We start from the raw sequence: 22391 nt of genomic DNA, 5'->3' as shown, positions 1-22391 counted from the left end.
ACTTTTATTAGTCTAAGACTCTAAGCGCACGGAGCATTATCACATATGTTTAAACAAATTTAAAAATAAATACAAAAATTGTGCTCAAACTCAGAATTATCAAATAAATACTATGGAGAAATGCCTTTAGGCTGTGTATCATCAAAAATTTTGATAATTAGTTAAGTTGAAGAAAATTACTTAAAAAATAATTTATCCTTTGATCATTTTTTTTTAAGATAAGTGCCGGGTATTAATCTTAAGGTTTTAAGCATAAAAAGCGCATGTTTATAGCGTCTAAGTTGCACATCTTTGTTAAAATAAAATAATTAAGGTTGATCGGACAGCACAAATTTGAATATTAAAAAATTCGTTAGATTATATATAACGCATTTAATATATTAATTATATTAATTCAATTTCATCAAAATAGTATTATATAAGAATATAATTATTATTCGTCAGACTTTTTTTTAAATTTTAACGTAATCAACAAGATTTAATTTATAAAAATAGAAGCTTTTTACTTTTTAATCTATAGAAGGTGGAGTAACATCATCGAAATTGTATGCGCTAATTCAACATTTGCTATTTACAACATCTTAAAATTACAATTTTTATAATTATATGAAAACCGTTCGTAAGATTTTATCAAAAAATTATTTATATATATGAGTTAGCAATTAATAACATATCAAAAGTTCAGATTTCTATCTATATATTGCCTTAATGTAGGATCTACCTTAATAATATTCGACCTTAATAAGGTAGATCCGACATTAAGACAATATATAGATTAAAATCTGAATTTTTGATAGTGTTTAAGGCAGCTATGGAAAATTATTTTCATAATCTGAGAAGTTGATAATGTAAACAATAAGGATCGCAAATCCACGAACAGTTTGTTTATCTATCGTGAGTTCTAAAATTCAATCCAGATTTTTATCATCACAATTCGTGCCATCAGCTAATCAGCTGACGAAATACTAGTATTTCAGTTTAATCCAGCTGCTGGAATGAATTTCAGAACACAGGCATAATTTTGTTTAAGAGGGATGTAAACTCCATTTCTAAATCAATATAGAATCTACAAATAATTCTGTTGATATTTTTTAATTGCCGCATGAAAATAATTTTTATAATTCTCATCAAAATCATTCAAAAACTTATATGCTCTCGAACTGCAACTATTCGAATCAAAGCAAGCTTTATGATTAACTGGGTAACCGGAACATCTTGCTGGTTTATCTGATAAACCTGGTCTGTATGACACTACTGGACGATCCACATCATTCACTGAATCTAAATGTGCATCATTTGGATACAATAGTTGAACATTTGCGTCGGTTACTTGACCATTAAACATTCCATCCATAAAAATTACATAACGAACATCTTTACCATAATCTTTGATTACATATTCAAACTACAAAAGAAAAATTCTTTATGGATTTAAAATATTTTAGGGAACAGCGACCATTAATATTATATTTGAGAAATACATCGACTGAATTTTTTATTGCGGGCTCAACTGACGTAAACAGTGAGTTTGAATTCGTAAATGAGCAACATAGGTCAACTGGGTCTTGGGTCCGTAGAACTCATTTTAAAAACCGTTAGGGATAAAACAAAAGTCTACATGTAAAAAAATTCCTTAGATTATACATAACGCACTTATCTATATATTGCATTAATGTCCGATCAACCTTAATATTGCAGTGTTTAAGGCAGCTATGGGAAGTTATTTTCATAATCTGGGAAGTTAATAGTGTAGACATAAGAGTCGAATTCACATGAACTGCAGTTTGTTTATCTATCGTGTGTTCTAAAATTTAATCCAGCACGTTAATAATATCAAATCATACCATCAGCCAATTAGCTGATAATATTTCAGTTTAATTCAGCTGCTGGAATGAATTTCAGAACACACGCATAATTTTGTTTAAGAGGGATGAAGACTCCATTTCTAAATCAATATAGAATCTACAAATAAGTCTGTTGATATTTTTTAATTGCCGCATGAAAATAATTTTTATAATTCTCATCAAAATCTTCCAGAAAATTATATGCTGTCGAATTGCAACTATTCGAATCAAAGCAAGCCATATGATCAACTGGATAACCCGAACATGTTGCTGGTTGATCTGATAAACCTGGTCTATATGACACAACTTGACGATCCACATCATTCACTGAATCTAAGTGTGCATCATTTGGATACAATAGTTGAACATTTGCATCGGTTACTTGACCATTAAACATTCCATCCATAAAAACTACATAACGAACATCTTTACCATAATCTTTGATTACATATTCAAACTACAAAAGAAAAACAAGTGAAAACAAACAATTGACTGAATTAATTGTTGAAACACCATGTATAGACAGTTTTGATGATACAATCGTTTGTTTTTTGACGTCACGTAAATAAAGAAAGATATCCACACACACATAACTGATATTCCCATATTAATACATTTTATAATACTACAAATTTTCCACCTAACTAGCGCCTTCGTGGGTAAACAGTGCTGTTTACAAGAAAATGTTTCAAACAAAAGTTGTTTATTTTTTTATATGGAACATTTTTTACATTTAAACATTTGTTCTATCTCTAACGGTTTACAAGATGGGTCCTACGGACCCAAGATCCAATTGACCTATGTTGCTCATTTACGAACTCGACCTCACTTTTTACGACTTAAGCACACTATAAAAATTTCAGCTTGATATCTCTTTTCGTTTTTGAGTAATCGTGAGGACAGACGGACAGACGGACTGACGACAGACAGACATACGGAAATGGACTAATTAGGTGATTCTATGAACACCTAAACCAAAATTTTTTTTTCAATATTTTTAGGCGTTACAAACTTGGGACTAAACTTATTTTACCATGTACATGGTAAAATAAGAGATTACGAAAAAATAAACGTACCTTTTTAAAAGAATTCTTTTCGGACGAATCAATACGACCAAAAAAAAAATGATTACAAGCGCAACGTTGGATACGTTCAAAATTCGAATCAAATAAAAACACATGCAACGAATATTCATTACAAAATTTTGTTTCATCAAATCGTCCGAACCATTCACTTAAATAGATTCTCGGTTGATATTTATCCAAAAAATCTTGCGTTATACCTTCCCGATGTAAATCAATCACTTGTATTTTACAACTATCGTATTTACTAAGATCACCCCCCAAACTTTGAAGTATTTGTGTTGCAAAACATTTTTTTATATTATCGGTTTCTTTACTATCAATTGTAGTTTTGCTACCGATATCACAATCTTGAATTGTAAAATCTTCAAAACGGTCCACATTTATCCAATTATCAAAATTATTCTCACCACACGGATTTTTTATTAAATTCGTATAAAAAGCATTTTTAAATTTAGATATTTCTATCATTAATTCTGGATTGGGAACGTTTCCAGCCATTATTATTTTATAGTATTTTTTTAGCCTTAACGGAGCTTTGCGGTGAATAAGACCAATTATTCCCCCAATTATTCTATGACTAATACTAATTTTTAATCAAAACGTCATAAATAAAGACACACCTCAAATTCGGCGAATTCAACCAAATAAATTTTATTATTTATTTGGGAATAGATTCTTTTAGAATTTTCCATTGGACAAAAGTCCAATTATAATGATAATTTTTCGGACTTATCAAAATAATCAAAAATTATTAAAAAATAAATACAAATTGTTAATCGAGGAAATAAGGCATTTAACCCAGGAAAAAATTATACGACAGTAGATTTTTTAGGAGCCGGTTTTTGAATGTTTGATTGTACTCAACAAAATCATATTCATGCGAACTTGTTTTTTATCGATTTACGCCCATAAAGTGGGACAAAAGTACCCTACTCCCGTACACCATATTCTCTTTTTTTAACAGTTTAAAAACCACATATCAGGACCAAAAACTGTTTAGAATCGCCCAAAATATAAAATTCATTAGTTTTTTTTAAATTTTAAATAAAGCAAATATGATAGGAAGTAGGGTCCTTCTGCCCAGTGTTGTCAGATTAGTTTTTGCAAAACTCGCCAATGAGCGGTCTGAAGTAGCCCAATCAAGGATGATAAAAATATCAAATATCCTTTTCAAAGAAAAAAAAGGGTTGGATATCAATAATATAATAACATTTATACTGTCAATAATTAAAGAAAATGATAGGTTATAAATACTAATCATAGACATATGGTAATAATAGACAGCGCGATTCATATACTTTATGTGTTGAAAAGTTGTGCTAAAAGTTCGACTGTAGAAATGTGACAGAGATAACGATACCGTAACTTTCTTTGTATAATTTTTTTAATACACGAGAAGACTTTATTAGAAATAAAATACATATTTCTGAAAATTATAAATAGCCCAAATGGCTATTGCCCACCGACAGAAAAATTTAACCGCCGATCGACAATTGAGATAGCAAAATTGGCGGTAAATATCCCAATCTGGCAACACTGATTCTGCCCTACTTTATGGTCGTAAATCGAAAATGCACAAATTCCCATGAATATGATTTGTTTAGTACACTCAGACAAATATTTTCCATCGACTACAAAAACGTACTGGCGCGAAGTTTTTTTCCTGGGTCAGACTGTTTTTTCGATTTTATTTCCTCGATTATATCGGTTATTGGTTATCTGTCAAATTCTTTTTCTTATATAAATAGGTTTTACTGTACACATGGGATAAAGAGGTTATTTAAAACTCCGATTCGATTTTAAAATGTATTTTTATATTTATTAAATAAAGGTAGATTTTAAGCAAAAAATTATTTCACGATAATAAATTCATTTAAATTTAAAAAACCTTAATTTTTACAGACATAAACCTACGAAAATGCTTCGAAAAATATTTGGGAATTCTGCAATTGTAATATCAGGAGTGTTGCCCTTTAATTGGGAATGGGAGAATTTTGATCAAATAAAAACTACAACAAAAGCTTCGCAAGCTTTTTATAATCGTAATGCAGAAAATGAAACTGGTTGGGATCGCTTGTATTTAATGTTTAGTTTAGAGTATGCATTTACATAACATTTTACTAAATTCTATTTATTGAAAGAATAATTTCTTGTAAAGCTCTGAGGGACATCGGCCAGTTTGATCGTTCGTAATAAAAACCTTAGAGCGAATTTTCGGCGCAATACCCTTGTTAAAATAGATATAACAAAAAATATTTAAAATTTATCTGCCGTTTCCAAAATTCGTAATCAATGGCTGAATTCCGAGAGTAAGATTATTCTCTCAAAAAATATAATATAGTCATTTACAAATTTTGATAAATAATTGTATTTTTTTAGTGAATTTAATAACTTTAGTCCTGAATTAAATTCTACTATGCAAGCAGGATTTATGGGTTTATTTATTGGGGCTTGCTATGGTGGATTTATTCGGAGTCGTGTGGCGTATTTAGATTTTATGGAAAGAAATCAAGCTACAGCTTTTAAATCACATTTAGATGCTAAAGTAAGCTTATAAAATTTAGGAGCTATCTGGGCCGAAAGTAGAACTGAATAAACTTTCTCAAATAGGGAATATTCATGAATTTTTTTTATATTTTTAATTCATTGTTTACAGGTTTACACCGTTATAGCAAAGTAAAAAATATAAATACTGCTTAAAATGCTGTATTTAAGTGTAAAAAAATATTAAAAATACATTATAATTTTGAAATGTTAAAACGCAGTTTTTTGGCGCTCTTTGTTGATGACGTATAAGTACCAAGAAAAATCTTTCTTAGGTTTTTTTTGGTTTTTAAATAGTTCACAATCGAGGCTATGTTAATGTTATCCTTATATGGATCACAACTTATATATATGCTTAGATTTAGATACATATTTGACGTATATCAATTGAAGTGAAGTTTGAAGTAATTTATATAGCAAACGCTATTGGCGCTAAATTTAAATTTAATCTACAGTATTAACAGTAAAAAAATAACTAAAAATAAATTATTTTGTAATTTTTTTTCTTCAAAATCCCCTGCTTGGGGGCATTGTCCCGGTTGCTCTATTGTACTTTCGGTCCTGAGCGTTATTCAAAACTCACCAAGTCTCATTTCTTTCTTGTTAGAAACAACTGCAAGATGCTGTAACAATGAGCTTTGCAAAAGGAGCTTTTCAATGGGGTTGGCGTTTAGGATTATTTACGTTCACCTATGTTGGATTCACAACAGCATTTTCCGTATACAGAGGGAAATCTGGTATCATTGAATATGTTGGTGCAGGCGCTCTAAGTGGAACACTATATAAATTTAACGGTGGTCCACGAGCCATGTTAGTTGGTGGTGTATTAGGCTCCGTATTAGGTGGTACTGCTGGTATTCTATCATATGGAATTACAAAATTAACGGGTATGTCGTTAGAAGAGGCTAGATATTGGCAATATCAATGGAAGAATGATCGTGAACAGCGGGTACAAGAAATTTATAGGAGGCACGCGGAAGCAACGGAAGATGATAAATTAATTAAACATCATAAACAAGTTGTTGGAGAAACGAATCCCGAGGAAGTTCTGAAAAATATTGATTCAGATGCAAAAACCAGATAATTTTGTAAATTTAGATATTCTATTGGAAGATCTTGTCGAAAGATTTGGGGAAGAGCCATCTTGTCTAATATACGATCTCGACATGTTTGACGCAGGATACGTTAAACGTTTCTTAAACTCAAACCCCTCTGCGCTGTGTTCCAGTGAGAGTGGTTAGTAGATAATAGATAAGATTTAAGTTATTTCAACTGTTGTTATTACTTGTTGTAAAAATGAATCAAAATCTGTAAATAATTATTTAATAAATTAAGTTTCCAAGATATTGCGGGTTTTAATTAAGATTTCAGCGCCATAGCGGCATAAATATCAACCTTTATCTTCGCTATTACAAGTAAATAATCAGGCGAGCGAAACACTTGAAATGCAACCATTGATCATCTTCCAGAATGATTAACTCCTAAGCGATTTGGCTATTTAATTGCGTAAAAGACGTCTTTTCCTTGACGAGTTTTTGGAGCTCAATTTGATGGATGTACTAATTTGTTAGCGAGAGCTTTCTGTGAGGTGCTCATTCTTCATTCGCTGCATCCTAACCTAACCTCAGAGGCCGCTTGACTTTTAATTCATATCTAGACCGCTATGTGTGTGTGTGTTTGTCTGTCTGTGTCTGTTCCGTACCCGAAAAAACTAAAAAATTGGCGATGATCTTCAAAATCTGCTTAGTTTGGAAAAAGCTTTAAGGGAATAAGTTGTTTTAATGGATAGTGTCCTTAGACTTTTAAGAACTAAACAAGGTATGCTCTTTTGTTGGTAGGAGTAGGATGGGGACATTCTCTCACTCTCTTGCACGGTACCCAGTCAGCGCCATATTGCTTATTTATTTATAGTGTAGGCGCTGAGTATGTTTTGTATACATTTTAGGTCCTACCGAACAAGGAGTGTATTGTATTTTGTATCGAAGTATTTTGACCAATCTGAATTTTCAGCTTGCTCATATCTCAAAGGGGGGGGGGGGTTGTTATAAACAAATAAATTGTTTATACGGCCATAGCTCCTAAGTTATTGAAAATTTAGTATACAAATATTATTTTATTCAAACATGTAAAAGCAAATATTTATTTTTTTATTCGTCTTGATAGGACCAATAGGTGTGGAGATATTATTAACATTGTATACAAAAATGATAATGCATAAGATCGGCGCGAAGCGCTTGGTTTGAAACGGCCGTAGATTGGCCAATTAAAAATATTTTTGTACTTTAAGGTATTCATTTTAAAGGTATGAGTCTATATTTTAATTTTATGCACATGATAATACGTTTTATGAAATAGCAACGAAACTAGCACGATTGTAAGTATTAAGTTTTCATTTTTCCGACACATTATTAGTTTATAAGTCGATAGCGAGCCTTTAGCGAAAGAAAATCCCACATAATTATACATAAAAAAAATTTGTTCTATAGTTTAAAAATCCATTTGTAGGCACTCAGCGCCTTCACTATTCCATTTGAGCTGTCAAATTGGTCATTGTTTTGTTTACATATTAAACATTGAAAAAATCTGAGGCGGAAAAAGTTCATTAATCATTAATTATTTATTCATTGTCAGGAACTATTTTTCACACAAAGATTGTTTACACAAACGTATTCATGTTTTTTACAACATTTGAATCAGGAAGCGGGAAAAAGCTAAAATGGCGTCGACTGGGTACATCATGGAGGTTATAAAGAAGGAGAACGATCGCAATAGAAAATATTGTCCCCAAAATATGGACAAAATAAGCGCTGGGATCGCTAAGTTGTCTCATTAAGGGTACATGCACCTACTGAACCAAAACAATTCCTACATCGAGCATACCTTGTTTAGTTCTACCATAATTCAAGTGCGAGTTTAGGGTCCTGTACCAAAAAAAAAAAATTGTCGGTTTTCAAAATTTATTACCTATCTTCGATTTGATGTGTTTTAACATGTTTTTTCAATTGTCTAAAAGAAATATACGCATTATTACAAATTTCACATTTTGCAGGTCTTTCTCCCGTATGAATCCGTTCATGTTCCTTTAAAAATGCATTACATAAAAATCCTTTACCACACGTCTCACATTTATATTTCTTACCATTTTCATCGTGTAACTTTTCATGTCGTTTTAAATATCGTATTTGTTTAAAACTTTTCTTACAAATTTCACAATGTACAATTACATTTGATTTTTCCTCATGATTTTTCTTTTCATGTTTTAATTTAATATGTTTTTGATATAAACGTTGTTTTTCAAATTTTTCCAAACAAATTGTACATTGGAACAAACCACCCGCTTCATGTTCCGGTCGTTTTTGATGCGCTAATAATTGAAAATTATATACAAATGTTAAATTACATTTTTCGCACTTATATAATTTAATTGGTTTTACGTTATGTAACTGAATATTATGTTCACGAAATTTAATCTTACATGTAAATTGTTCGGGACAATGTTTACATTTATACGGTTTTTCACCACTATGTTTCATTTTATGCACTTTTAAATTGTACGCATTTTCAAAACGTTTTCCACATATTGAGCACTCAAATTGTTTTGTTGGAAAATGAACAGTTCGTATATGTCGTGTTAATGTATGTTTTGTTGTAAACGATGAACCACACTTTTCACAAACATGCACTTTTTGTGGATTATGGACAGCTTGATGTTTTCGAACAGCGACACGATTTGAAAAACATTTTCCACATTGTTCACACTTCCAATCGCGTATATTACGATGTGTTACCAAATGTTCGGTTAAACATAATGTCATTTTTCCACATATGTAACAGATTCGAAGTTCTTTTTCGGGTTTTTGACGAAATTTTGTTCGATTATTTTGTTGGATTTCGTGAAGAGGTGATGGAGATCTTGATGAATTACGTTCATTTTCATCATGGAGTGGGGATGATGATCGGGAATTGCTTTGACTTAAGTAGTCAGGATCGACTTCTAAATCACCTGAATTCTCGTAATAATGGTTCAGGTTTTTCAGTCTAGAATTTTTTATGTACTCTAAAGGAGTTTCATCGAGTGATTCAGTATATTTTAAGCAAATTGATTCGGACAATAAACACATGCTACGAAACTTATGCATAGATGTTAGCATATTTTGACAATTTTCGCAGATGTATTTTGGTAAACAATCGTTTTCCATTATCTAAAATCAGACCATAATTTAGAAATCGTTAAAAATATCTTTACGTTAAATGCCTGGTAGAATCAGACAAGTTATGCTCTTTGTGCAGGTAGGCGTAGGTTGGGGGAATGCTCTCACTCTCAGTAATCTCTCTCACACGGTACCCAGTTACCGCCATATTGATTGTTTGTTTACATTCGAACTGTCAAGTTGATTTATTTGTTTAATAATTTTTTTACATATTTACTGTCAACAAATATGACATAAGCAATATGGCGGTGACTGGGTACCGTGTGAGAGAGTAAGAGAATGTCCCCATCCTATTCCTGCCTTTCATAAGAGCATACCTTGTCTAGTTCTACCAAAGTTAAATGTATATACTTGAATAGAAGTACACGCCATTAGCGTTATAGAAAAATTATCATGGGTTTTTAAAATTGTAAAAATATCAGAAAGTGGATTTGTGTCACTTAAACATGTTCGACAAACATTTACATTCTCCATTTGGTAAATTTTTTTTATTTTAATCACTAAAAGTACAAAATATTTTTAAAAAAAGCGGTCAAGAACGATTGAAAACAACTATCGGAGTCGTTTATGTGATGATGAGGTTCCGTACCTAAACCATAATTCAGTGTTAGGAACCTCCATGTACTCTGTGAAGCCAAAATATACATACTTGGTATACGCTGAGCTAATCTATTTAAAATATATGATCTAAGAGTGTATCACAAATTCCTCCTACCCCACATTCTGAGCCATGGAGGTTATAAAGAAGGAGAACGATCGCAATAGAAAATATTGTCCCCAAAATATGGACAAAATAAGTGAGGCGCTAGGATCGCTAAATTGTCTCATTAAATGCGGGCTGTTGTGCGCTAATATACTACTTACCGACGACAGCGCGGCTGGTGGCTGAAAAATGAACTATAAATTCTACAAATTTTCAGGGACAGGTGCGCTAATGCTTTAGTACATTGCGATCGTTCTCCTTCTTTATAACCTCCATGTTCTGAGCGATGAGCAAGCTGAAAAAAAGTAAATATTCAAAGAAAAATATACGTTGAAATACACTCCTTGTTCAGTAAGACCTGTAAATGCATACAAAAAATACTCAGCGCTTACACCGCCTATACCATGGAGGTTATAAAGAAGGAGAACGATCGCTACGCACTAAAGCATTAGCGCGTCTGTCCCTGAAAATTTGTAGAATTTATAGTTCATTTTTCAGCCACCAGCCGCGCTGTCGTCGGTAAGTAGTATCTGCGAAGTTAGCTGTTTATGAGTACAAGTAGATGAAGTTAGTACCATTCAAATTTATAAAGTATTATCGATAAATTTATAAAGTAGAATAGATAATTTATAATTTATTCATTAGTAAATAGTAATAATAATTAATAATAATTTCATTATTTGCTTTTTTTTCCTTTGAATGATATTATATACACGTATATTAAACGTTGATAGATCATTTGAAATTAGCGCACAACAGCCCGCTTTTAATGAGACAACTTAGCGATCCCAGCGCCTCACTTATTTTGTCCATATTTTGGGGACAATATTTTCTATAGCGATCGTTCTCCTTCTTTATAACCTCCATGGCCTATACTATAAACAAATAGGAAATATGGCGGTGACTGGGTACCGTGCAAGAGAGTGAGAGAATGTCTCCATCCTACTCCTACCTGCAAAGAGCATACCTTGTCTAGTTGTACCATGTGCTCTACTAGATCACTGACTCTACTAAATCATTGAACGGTTCTTGGAATTGATGTTGTGAATTAATGTTTAAATATTGAATAATATTAAAACAAAATGGCAAATAATTCATTTGTTAATAAAATTAATCATTTGCTTATCAATAAAGAAAATAATAAACTTGAAAAAGAACTAAATACAGAAATAATTATTAAAAGTGAAACATGTGACAATAATGTTGTAATGGAAGTTGGACAAATTAAAAATGTAATCCCAGAAGAAGAAGCCAGCAATAATATTGATAATGTTATAAGTGTAAAACATGAACCTGTGAGTGATGAAAGTGATAAACATTTGTACACAATTAATTATGAAAACATTAAACTTGAAAAAGAATTACATACAGAACTAATTATTAAAGATGAAACTGTGTTTGTGTTAGAAGAAAAAACATTTTCATGTGATATGTGTAATAAAAAATTTACTTGGCAATGTCATTTAGTTCGACATAAACTGGTTCATAGTGGAGAAAAGCCATTTTCATGTACTATTTGTAATAAAAGATTTTCCCAGAAAGGTCATTTAGTTCGACATAAACTGATTCATAGTGGAAAAAAACTATTTTCGTGTGGTATGTGTAATAAAAAATTTACTCGGCAAAGTGATTTAGTTCGACATAAACTGATTCATAGTGGAAAAGAACCATTTTCATGTGATATGTGCAATAAAAGGTTTACTCGGCAAAGTGATTTAAATCGACATAAACCGATTCATAGTGGAGAAAAACCATTATCATGTGATATGTGTAATAAAAAATTTATTTGGCAATGTCATTTAGTTCGACATAAACTGATTCATAGTGGAAAAAAACTATTTTCATGTGATATGTGTAATAAAAAATTTATTTGGCAATGTCATTTAGTTCGACATAAACTGATTCATAGTGGAAAAAAGCCATTTTTATGTAATATTTGTAATAAAAGATTTTCCCAGAAAAGTCAGTTAGTTCGACATAAATTGGTTCATAGTGGAGAAAAACCATTATCATGTGATATGTGTAATAAAATATTTACTCGGCAAAGTGATTTAGTTCGACATAAACTGATTCATAGTGGAAAAGAACCATTTTCATGTGATATGTGCAATAAAAGATTTACTCGGCAAAGTGATTTAGTTCGACATAAACCGATTCATAGTGGAGAAAAACTATTTTCATGTGATATGTGTAATAAAAAATTTACTTGGCAAAGTGATTTAGTTCGACATAAACTGATTCATAGTGGAAAAAAATTATTTTCATGTGATATGTGTAATAAAAAATTTATTTGGCAATGTCATTTAGTTCGACATAAACTGATTCATAGTGGAAAAAAGGCATTTTTATGTAATATTTGTAATAAAAGATTTTCCCAGAAAAGTCATTTAGTTCGACATAAATTGGTTCATAGTGGAGAAAAACCATTATCATGTGATATGTGTAATAAAAAATTTACTCGGCAAAGTGATTTAGTTCGACATAAACTGATTCATAGTGGAGAAAAACCATTATCATGTGATATGTGTAATAAAAGATTTACTCGGCAAAGTGATTTAGTTCGACATAAACTGATTCATAGTGGAGAAAAACCATTATCATGTGATATGTGTAATAAAAAATTTACTCGGCATAGTAATTTAGTTCGACATAAACTGATTCATAGTGGAGAAAAGCCATTTTTATGTAATATTTGTAATAAAAGATTTACTCGGCAAAGTGATTTAGTTCGACATAAACTGATTCATAGTGGAGAAAGTCCATTTTCATGTAATATTTGTAATAAAATATTTTCCCAGAAAGGTCATTTAGTTCGACATAAACTGATTCATAGTGTAAAAAAACTATGTTCATGTGATATGTGTAATAAAAAATTTACTCGGCAAAGTGATTTAGTTCGACATAAACTGATTCATAGTGGAGAAAAACCATTATCATGTGATATGTGTAATAAAAGATTTACTCGGCAAAGTGATTTAGTTCGACATAAACTGATTCATAGTGGAGAAAAACCATTATCATGTGATATGTGTAATAAAAAATTTACTCGGCATAGTAATTTAGTTCGACATAAACTGATTCATAGTGGAGAAAAGCCATTTTTATGTAATATTTGTAATAAAAGATTTACTCGGCAAAGTGATTTAGTTCGACATAAACTGATTCATAGTGGAGAAAGTCCATTTTCATGTAATATTTGTAATAAAATATTTTCCCAGAAAGGTCATTTAGTTCGACATAAACTGATTCATAGTGTAAAAAAACTATGTTCATGTGATATGTGTAATAAAAAATTTACTCGGCAAAGTGATTTAGTTCGACATAAACTGATTCATAGTGGAGAAAAACCATTATCATGTGATATGTGTAATAAAAGATTTACTCGGCAAAGTGATTTAGTTCGACATAAACTGATTCATAGTGGAGAAAAACTATTTTCATGTAATATTTGTAATAAAAGATTTTCCCAGAAAGGTCATTTAGTTCGACATAAACTGATTCATAGTGGAGAAAAACTATTTTCATGTGATACGTGTAATAAAAAATTTACTCGGCATAGTAATTTAGTTCGACATAAACTGATTCATAGTGGAGAAAAGCCATTTTTATGTAATATTTGTAATAAAAGATTTACTCGGCAAAGTGATTTAGTTCGACATAAACTGATTCATAGTGGAGAAAATCCATTTTCATGTAATATTTGTAATAAAAGATTTTCCCAGAAAGGTCATTTAGTTCGACATAAATTGATTCATAGTGGAGAAAAACCATTATCATGATATGTGTAATAAAAGATTTATTGGGCAAAGTCATTTAGTTCGACATAAACTGGTTCATAGTAGAGAAAAGTCATTTTTAATATAAGATTTTCCCAGCAAGGTAATTTAGTTCGCCATTATAATTTATTACATAAATAGATAGGCAACTCTACTGTACATGAAATGTTGTCCAAAAAGCCCTCTGGATTTAAGACACTCCTTTAGGAGTTAAGACACTTTTTCACTAAACTATCTTTAAAAAAAAATGGCGGGAATTAGGTACTATTCGAAATATTTCTATTCAGTTTATCATTTTTTATTAAATTTTTTTGTATTTATCTTCTAATTAAATTAAGTGAAATTATTGAAATAAAATAACCAATATTAGTAAATTAATAATTTATTGCAATATTTGAAATAAAATAGCATTTATTTTAATATTAACATTATTAATAACAATTAATTATTAGTTTGATGTAAGTTAAATGCAATGTTAAACCATTTTATTTCGTTAATAGTCAATTATAATCACAATTAAACACTATCTAAATGTAATCAACACGATTAACAAGACCTAAACGCTAAAATAAACTGAGTACATACCATAAAAAATCGGAAAATAATATAACTAAAATACACAATTAGTTAATTAACAGGGGCACAATGAAAACGGCAAAAATACTTAAATAATGCCACTATTCAAATAATCCACAAAATGTTAATAAAGACAATCAATTGAGAATACACACAAAGAAATTTAACGAATTTTAATGACATGCAAACGAATTTTGAATTAAATTAAAAACTTTAATCTGTGGGTTGAAGTACAGAAGCAATATTGTGTATGATGTCAAGTTTAGAATTTTGTAAAAAATGTAACTAAATAAATAAATTAAAAACAGAATAAATATTTCATTATTTTTGAATTCCAAAACGTTGCAATCTCCTCACTTTATAATTGTACATTTTTAAATAAAATCTTGGATGTTTTTGAGTCACAGTGCTCTAAATGAATTCGTGAGCGTTGAGCGAAATCCAATGGTCAATAATAAAGAATGTCCGAAGTATGGATTTTGGTATACAAAATCAATTAATCGAATAATTAAAAATAAGAACGTATTTAAATCATTTAAGTGAATGATGTAATAGGGTATTATCGTTAGTCAAAAATAAATCATGAAATTTGAAAAAAGTTAAAATTTATGTAAAAATATACTTAAATATTCTGATTTCGAGTCATAAAAGCACATTTTTCTTTTAAAATATTTAAATTAAAAATCGTAATTTTTAAACTGTATATCACGTGACCTAAAACGCGGGTAAGCCCTGCTGTGATGTCATATCGGTATGAGTCATAGACCATCAGCTAGTTCAGTGTAGACAGTTGGGTATAATATATCCATAGATAATAAGTATTTATATTTATTATAATCAGATGTCTATGAATATATCTGTCAAACTTATTTGTGTCATTTCGTATAGTGATACCCATATTACGTCATCAAATTGGATGCCCGCGTTTTTTACAGTTTAAAAAAGGTTTAAAATTTATTTTAAGTTTTTGGCAAGAAATCGTGTGTATTTTTCCGAAATAAATATTTGGTGACTTTTTATTAGCAAAATCAACATTTTGAAGTACTTTTTCAAAAATAGTGGAATACCCTATTTGACCGTTATGTGTGTGTGTCTGCCTGTCTGACATCGTAGTGCCTAAACAGATGAACTGATTTTGATTTTTTTTGCTTCGTTTGAAAGGTTATTTAATGGGGAGTATTCTTAGCTATGTTTCAAGTGTGAGTTTATGGTTTCGTACTCGAAAAATTTGTCGGGAATTTTTTGTGTGTAAATTTCACGTAAACTACAAAACGGGTTAGACTAGGGATGGTGAACCAATCGCATGCGAAACAATATTTTATACGTGCCAACGACCATAAAGTTCACTATGAAGTATTCAGTTACGAAGGAATGCGAATGATTCTACGAACATTGACGGCACGATGAAAATTCGACACCCCTGCAACTTTTCTGGCTTGTAAACTTTTAGGAAATCTATAAAAAAAACAACAAAATTTGATAAAAATTCATCACAACTTTATTAAATAACATTCTTATATATATAATTTTTCATTATTTTCACATAACTTCATTTTTTTTTTAATCACACTGAATGCAAAAATTTTCCCAAATAAAAAAAGGAACTCATCAAAATTTTCTCATGTATTTATTATTATTATATATTGTCATTGATATGTTTTATTATACAATGAAAATTTTAAATCCGCTTACATAAATGAAAATTTTTTACTAATAATTATTCATTATCCAACAATTTATTATTCAACGTGCTGGACAAATGCAATCGACAAACCGTTCACTTCATTTTAGCTACATCAAACTAACAAGCCCCTTTCTTTATTAACGCGAATGTAAGCGGTTCTTGAATACCCTGTATAATATCGTGCATATTCAAAAAAAAAAACCTCGACTTAAAAAAAATATTAATTACTCATCGAAAGTGCTCAATAATCAATTGTTTTCGGTTATTTTTAACCGACTTCAAACAAATAAGGTATTGTATTATTTTTTTTATGTTTGTTACCTCAGAATTTTTGACTGGGTGAACCGATTTTGATGATTCTTTATCTATTTGAAAGCTGATGCTTCCCTTGTGGTCCCATTTCATTTTGGTCCAGTTCTGACAACGGCATCCATGATAAAACCATAAATGTCTTAAATTTGCATTAAGTATGCACGACAAGAGGACGAATAACTCAATATCACGACAACCGATTTCGATGATTCTCTTTTAGTGACAAATTAGTTAATTTACTATTTTTACTAATAATTTTTTTGAAATCGAGATTTTCTTACTGAAATATGGATCTCTGATGAATATGCACGATGTTAAATTAAAGGTAAGCCAAAATTTTTAATGATTTTTAAAATATATAAATAAATATTTATTGACTTTTTTATTTAAATTCATGGTTAAAAAAACTTCTTTCTTTTTATAAATAATATTTTAATGGTAATAAGTACGGATGAGCTAAAAATATTAACAATTATTATAAATATAAAATAAATAATAAAACAATAAATTTATTTTTAATTTTTTTTTACATAATCTATGACAAAATTACAAAAAAAATTCAAGTAATTTTAGGATTCCCTACTCTTTTTTTTTAATAATTATGTTTTGAGCACTGTGTTTGAAATATTTTACGAGTTTAGAATATATCGAAACTATAATTTTGATTGTGAATTATCTATTTTATTTATTTAGCAGCGTAATTTAAATTCCAACGGATCATTGGCCGTCTCAAATGTTGTGGACTTATATAAAAGGTATAATTTATGGATTTTAGTGTTCCAAAATCTAGAAAATTCAAAACTATTTTGGCATTGTTGACAGTAGACGTTCTAGATGATTCTTAGTTGTGATATATTCTTCTTATCAATTTAGGCGTAAGCCTTGTGGTCTATTATTTGATACATTTAGATAAATTTGGATAGTACTCCGATCAACTTAAGGTTTCAACTCGGAATCGAACGGAATAAGCTGAATTTTTGTACAAATGTCGTCTCAAAAGTCACATATGGTCACGCGTACGCGTCCACAGTCTACTCTTGTCTGATTTTATACCTTTTATATTCGTCAAAGCAACGGTATTTGCTACGTTACCATTTCTTGAGACACTCAATAACTATTCAAATACTAATTTTTAATCTAGATTTAATACTAAGATTAAATACAGTGCTGCCTACTTTAATTATCGTCATTCCAAACATATGGTTTAAATAAAACATATATAGAATATTAAATTAGTAAAAAAAAAATGGCACAAATAAGCCTTCATTCTTATCACGTAGGACTAAATAAACTACCCACAAAAATGACTTGATAAATAATGGAACTATCTCATCAAAGAGTTAACACAAATATAATATTTATCTCCTGTCAAAATAATAGTACAAGATTACGACCTAAGTAGACCAAACCTAATCGAGTCCTTCATATTTTATACAAAGTACCTAATAAAGGGGTAAACAGAAAATTTCCTTTCCTAACCAATACTGGAGTCATTTAGCCTGATTTTATATATATATAGGGTAAACAAGAACATATATATTAAGGACATGAAACCTCCGATGGCGTGCTATATAACCGCCCGTGGCTGAACTTACGCTGGACCAAGGGTAGAGCATGTGTAGCGGACGCTCCAGGCACCAGGTTGCAAGGGGCGCTTAAATGCTAAATGCGAAAAACAATTTCAAAGACGATCTTGCTCTACCGTGATTTTTGGGTAAAGTCGGTTCTGATTTTACGACGAAAAGGACAAAACCCTCTATACTCGAGTTTCACGTCCTTATATGTATACATTCTTGAGGTTAAATTTTGACAACTTCAATCAATCCTCTATAAGTGCTTTTCGCCATTTTAAATCGAAGAATTGTTGAATAAAATTCAAAGAGTACAGGGTAGATGAGAAGCAGCCCATAAGAGCTAATGTGAAATCGTAGTATACGAGTATCACCGCCTGTACCGAGTAAGGCTTTCAAATTTTATAGTTAATAATCGCCCCCACAGAGTAGATTAACAAAGCCAGGAACACAATATTCAAACAGCAGACAGTGAAACACAATACCAGAGCATTGGAATTCAATGCGCATGACCGTATTGACAGAAATCAGCTGCTTTAATGGTTTTAAAGTTCTAAAAAATGGTTAGATATTATTTTATTTGCAAGGAATATTTTAATTTTCTTGTTCTAGTTTTATTATTAAATAATATTTATTGAATGGCAATTATTATGTTGTAAATACGCGCCAGAATATTACATTTTATATTAAGATCATCTTGGAGAAGCGGTTCTCATTCTGATGCCAGTTCCTGTTAGTATATTTTCAAAAATCGCCACAGACTCTAGATGTTACTTACAACTACATTTCTGCTTCCCTTCTCCCGTAAACTCTTTGATGAAATGTAATTCTTAATTAGGCGTAGCCTCGCAGAGATGGAGGGTCTGGGTTGGTAACCCTAACATGTTTTGTTTAGTTATATACACATTACCTTTATAAAATTAGAAACCTTGATGAGGATAAGTCAACCTAGGTCGAGATCTTAAAACTATAAATAGAAAAAAAACTAAAAAAAAAATTCGTTTCTTTTACATCGATTTTTGTTCGATAATATTTTTTTGGCTTGGCCATATTTTCCTCACATTTATAAAAATATAAAACTTATCGGGATAATATTGACAAATATTAAATGTCAACAAAAAATTTTGCAAAATTACTATTTTAAAAAGTGACTAAATTCTCAATAATACTATTTTTAAATTAGCACCCAAGATTTTTTAAAGCGTCTACTAGACATTTTTCTGCCCGTACCTTTTTTTTTAATTTCGTTGTCTCAAAAACAAAACAAAAAATTGTATATACATAAATAAATTTTTTGAAGAAAAATTATTAGGCTTAATTAAAATTTATAAATACTTTTCGTTAAATTTTCCCCAAAAACTCCAGTTCTAGTTTACATTGTAAGTAACGATGCTAAGAAAATATTGTTTCAGTAAACTTTCAAAGTAAGTTAACTTCCAATGCAAACCTAAGGCTTTATGTCCTTACCCTCTTTTCCTTTAAGAAGATTTAATTTTTATTTTAAACAGACCATTTTCTGTCATTCTTCAGATTTGTTATTAAAAAATAACATAATTCTCATTCTATTTGCTAAGAGACAAATTTCAATAAAATCAAGCACAATAGATTTATGTATGATTCAGGTTATTTCGAACCTGTGCCTAAAATTTCCTCTAAAGGCCAAATACTGTTAAAAAAATTATTTTACACATACAGCAGACCATTCAAAATCAATTAATAATTGCCCCCGAATTAAAAAAGAAACGTAGAACTTAAGGGTATTCTCTATTTTGGACTTTGTACGCGTATATATATAACGGGTATAAATACAGGGTGTTCCGTGATTCGATGGCCATAGCTTAAGAACTTATTCTTTGGATAATCTTAAGTCGAAAATATCTTTTATACTTTTGTCCAAAACCCAATAGTTAAAGAGTTATGAGCACTATTATGTCTTCAAAGATAATAGTCAAGGAGAGTAAGTCTGTTTAAGATTGTTTTGGAATATTGTGACGGAAATGCAAGAGCATCAGCGCAGGAATATCAGCAATGGTTTCTTGATCGAAGAATTCCTTATAAACAAGTGTTCTTATCCTTAACATGATCGAAAATAGTCCCTGTACTTTACCAAACGTCATTACTTTATAACTATTGGATTTTGGACAAAAGTATATCAAGTACTTTCGACTTAAAATTGTCCAACAAATACGCTCTTAAGTTATGTTCATCGAGTCACGGGCATCCTGTATAAATTCTGGTAAATGCAAAGACGAAATTAGAGAAGACAACTTGATTCTACATCTTTTTTTTACTCTTGCATCATTTTCAATGACAGTAATGCTTTTGTAATCTTTCTGTTTTTACCACTTTATACAATCCACGAAATAGGGAATATTCATGTATTTTTTATATATTTTAAATTCATTGTTTACACCGTTATAACAAAGCAAAAAATATAAATACTGCTTAAAAATGCTGTATTTAAGTGTAAAAAAATATTAAAAGTAGATTCTAATTTTGAGATATTTAAACGCAGTTTTTTGGCGCTCTCTGTTGATGACGTATAAGTACGTGATCTGTCAATTGATGACAGTTCAATGTATAATTTACACTTTAAAAAAATGAATTAACAACACAGAATTTACACTCGTTATCATTAAGTTTTCTAATAAAAAGCCGTAGAATAATATAATTTAATGAAATACCATATAAAATGTAAGTAATTAATATCATACAGTATGTCAAAAAAATTTGACAAGCCCGTACTATGATGTCACGTCCGTATAAAAATTTGAATTTCCGTTTTAGAAATTTTTAAATGCCTTCACTGAATTTATCCTTTTATTAATTAATTTTAAGTAATTAAAAAGATATTAATTACTAAAATAATGGTTTTGTTGAAATGTGTAATCATTAAAGTTATGGAAGAAAAATATTTGAACCAAATTTAAATTTCATGAATATTCCCTATTTAAGGTATTTCTATCAGAGTGAGTGTATATGTCATGTCGTTAGAAATACCTTACAATGAAAATTAAAGATTTACAAATAAAAATGTATGTGGGTTTCATTTAGCTTAAAAAACGAATCTAGAATTGTAATAAATAATTGAAATAAATAATACATATTAAATACAGCTAGTTTTTATATAGCTAGTGATCTGGAGAATCGTTGTTATTTTCTCTTAAATTGCTGTTTATATCAGATGCAATATTATTCAGTGGAGTCGAGGGCACATTGTAGGAATTTACTCTGAAATTTATAAAAAAAAAATATTAATAATTACAGTCTTTGAAAATTTCATGAAGAGTGTACTGTATCAACAAAGCCGATGTGGTCATTTGTTCGATGCCTTATTCGATTCATAAACTCAAAACTGGCGTTCTTATTGAAGCACCCTTTATAAAACAAAGCCAAATAACTTTGACTGTTAGTTTTGTAAAAAGCATTAATATACGGAAGCCTGAATGTCTCAATAGCTTTTTTTTTTAAAAGTGTCTACCCACAAATTAAAACCAACTAGACTAGACACTTTAAAAAAAAAGCTATTGACACATTCAGGCTTCCGTACTTGAGAGTAGTACACATGCCATAAATAAGCTGGTGTAGCGCCACTTTCTCATAAGTCAGCGGTGAGCCAATCAGGCTTCCGTATTCGTGTCTAGTGATTTTGATTCAAGAATAAAAAGGCTTAACGTAAACACTGCAAAAAGTTTGGCAAAAAAAAAAACTTACCTGCTTATATTTCCTGACTGTTCGAATGTGTCCTCTTTGCCACCAATTGTATTAGAACGAGAACCAAATTCCCGATCCATAGACAATTTACTCGTCTTACGACGGGAATTATATGCAGAAGACGATGATGACGATGATGGTATACTTGCACTTAATAGTGGATTTTTCTTTGCAATGTACGAATCAACCTCATAATGTTTTAAACTCGAATCATTTAAAATTGATGGACTTTTTTCACGGAATGTCAACGATGATAATGGTTCTAAATGGATCTTTGTGTCATCTTTTAATGATAAATGACGTGGTGTTGTTTTATACGACAAATGATTATTATAATCAGCACCAGGTCCTACTAATGAACTTTTACGTGT

At 30.2% G+C, this 22391-nt stretch overlaps 4 protein-coding genes across 4 annotated transcripts; 2 read left to right on the top strand and 2 right to left on the bottom strand.

The window, feature by feature from the left end:
• Positions 1 to 1962: 1962 nt before the first annotated feature.
• LOC123304893 (F-box only protein 2-like) lies at positions 1963 to 3656 on the bottom strand. Its single transcript, XM_044886446.1, has 2 exons — positions 2921 to 3656; positions 1963 to 2301 (listed from the first exon to the last, which is right to left on the bottom strand). The coding sequence occupies exons 1-2, from the start codon at positions 3425 to 3427 to the stop codon at positions 1963 to 1965; spliced, it is 846 nt and encodes a 281-aa protein (XP_044742381.1). The 5' UTR covers positions 3428 to 3656.
• Positions 3657 to 4676: 1020 nt separating this feature from the next.
• Positions 4677 to 6815, top strand: LOC123304901 (RPII140-upstream gene protein). Its single transcript, XM_044886447.1, has 4 exons — positions 4677 to 4760; positions 4832 to 5026; positions 5309 to 5474; positions 6081 to 6815. The coding sequence occupies exons 2-4, from the start codon at positions 4848 to 4850 to the stop codon at positions 6555 to 6557; spliced, it is 822 nt and encodes a 273-aa protein (XP_044742382.1). The 5' UTR covers positions 4677 to 4760; positions 4832 to 4847; the 3' UTR covers positions 6558 to 6815.
• Positions 6816 to 8423: 1608 nt separating this feature from the next.
• LOC123304882 (zinc finger protein 708-like) lies at positions 8424 to 10119 on the bottom strand. The gene is made up of 2 exons (XM_044886443.1): positions 10036 to 10119; positions 8424 to 9675 (listed from the first exon to the last, which is right to left on the bottom strand). Exons 1-2 carry the CDS (start codon positions 10054 to 10056, stop codon positions 8434 to 8436), a joined length of 1263 nt encoding a protein of 420 aa, XP_044742378.1. The 5' UTR covers positions 10057 to 10119; the 3' UTR covers positions 8424 to 8433.
• A 1476-nt stretch (positions 10120 to 11595) lies between these two features.
• On the top strand, positions 11596 to 17436 carry LOC123290583 (zinc finger protein 271-like). Its single transcript, XM_044870825.1, has 4 exons — positions 11596 to 11682; positions 12766 to 12997; positions 13190 to 13417; positions 17429 to 17436. The coding sequence occupies exons 1-4, from the start codon at positions 11596 to 11598 to the stop codon at positions 17434 to 17436; spliced, it is 555 nt and encodes a 184-aa protein (XP_044726760.1).
• The last annotated feature ends 4955 nt before the right edge of the window (positions 17437 to 22391 follow it).

The sequence above is a fragment of the Chrysoperla carnea genome, chromosome 1 (assembly GCF_905475395.1).
Source record: "Chrysoperla carnea chromosome 1, inChrCarn1.1, whole genome shotgun sequence".
Classification (NCBI taxonomy): Eukaryota; Metazoa; Arthropoda; class Insecta; order Neuroptera; family Chrysopidae; genus Chrysoperla; species Chrysoperla carnea.
This window is presented reverse-complemented; position numbering and strand designations above follow the sequence as displayed.

Excerpts from the sequence above, each read along its gene's own strand:
- LOC123304893 (XM_044886446.1), bottom strand. The coding sequence starts at position 3,427 with ATGGCTGGAAACGTTCCCAATCCAGAATTAATGATAGAAATATCTAAA. Across the intron at positions 2,302-2,920 it reads AAAAGAATTCTTTTAAAAAG|TTTGAATATGTAATCAAAGA; the intron begins GTACGTTTATTT and ends TTTCTTTTGTAG.
- LOC123304901 (XM_044886447.1), top strand. The coding sequence starts at position 4,848 with ATGCTTCGAAAAATATTTGGGAATTCTGCAATTGTAATATCAGGAGTG. Across the intron at positions 5,027-5,308 it reads TATTTAATGTTTAGTTTAGA|TGAATTTAATAACTTTAGTC; the intron begins GTATGCATTTAC and ends GTATTTTTTTAG. Across the intron at positions 5,475-6,080 it reads AATCACATTTAGATGCTAAA|AAACAACTGCAAGATGCTGT; the intron begins GTAAGCTTATAA and ends CTTTCTTGTTAG.
- LOC123304882 (XM_044886443.1), bottom strand. The coding sequence starts at position 10,056 with ATGGCGTGTACTTCTATTCAA. Across the intron at positions 9,676-10,035 it reads TGGCGTGTACTTCTATTCAA|ATAATGGAAAACGATTGTTT; the intron begins GTATATACATTT and ends GTCTGATTTTAG.
- LOC123290583 (XM_044870825.1), top strand. The coding sequence starts at position 11,596 with ATGGAAGTTGGACAAATTAAAAATGTAATCCCAGAAGAAGAAGCCAGC. Across the intron at positions 11,683-12,765 it reads TAAGTGTAAAACATGAACCT|AAAAGTCATTTAGTTCGACA; the intron begins GTGAGTGATGAA and ends AGATTTTCCCAG. Across the intron at positions 12,998-13,189 it reads ACCATTATCATGTGATATGT|GTCATTTAGTTCGACATAAA; the intron begins GTAATAAAAAAT and ends TTTCCCAGAAAG.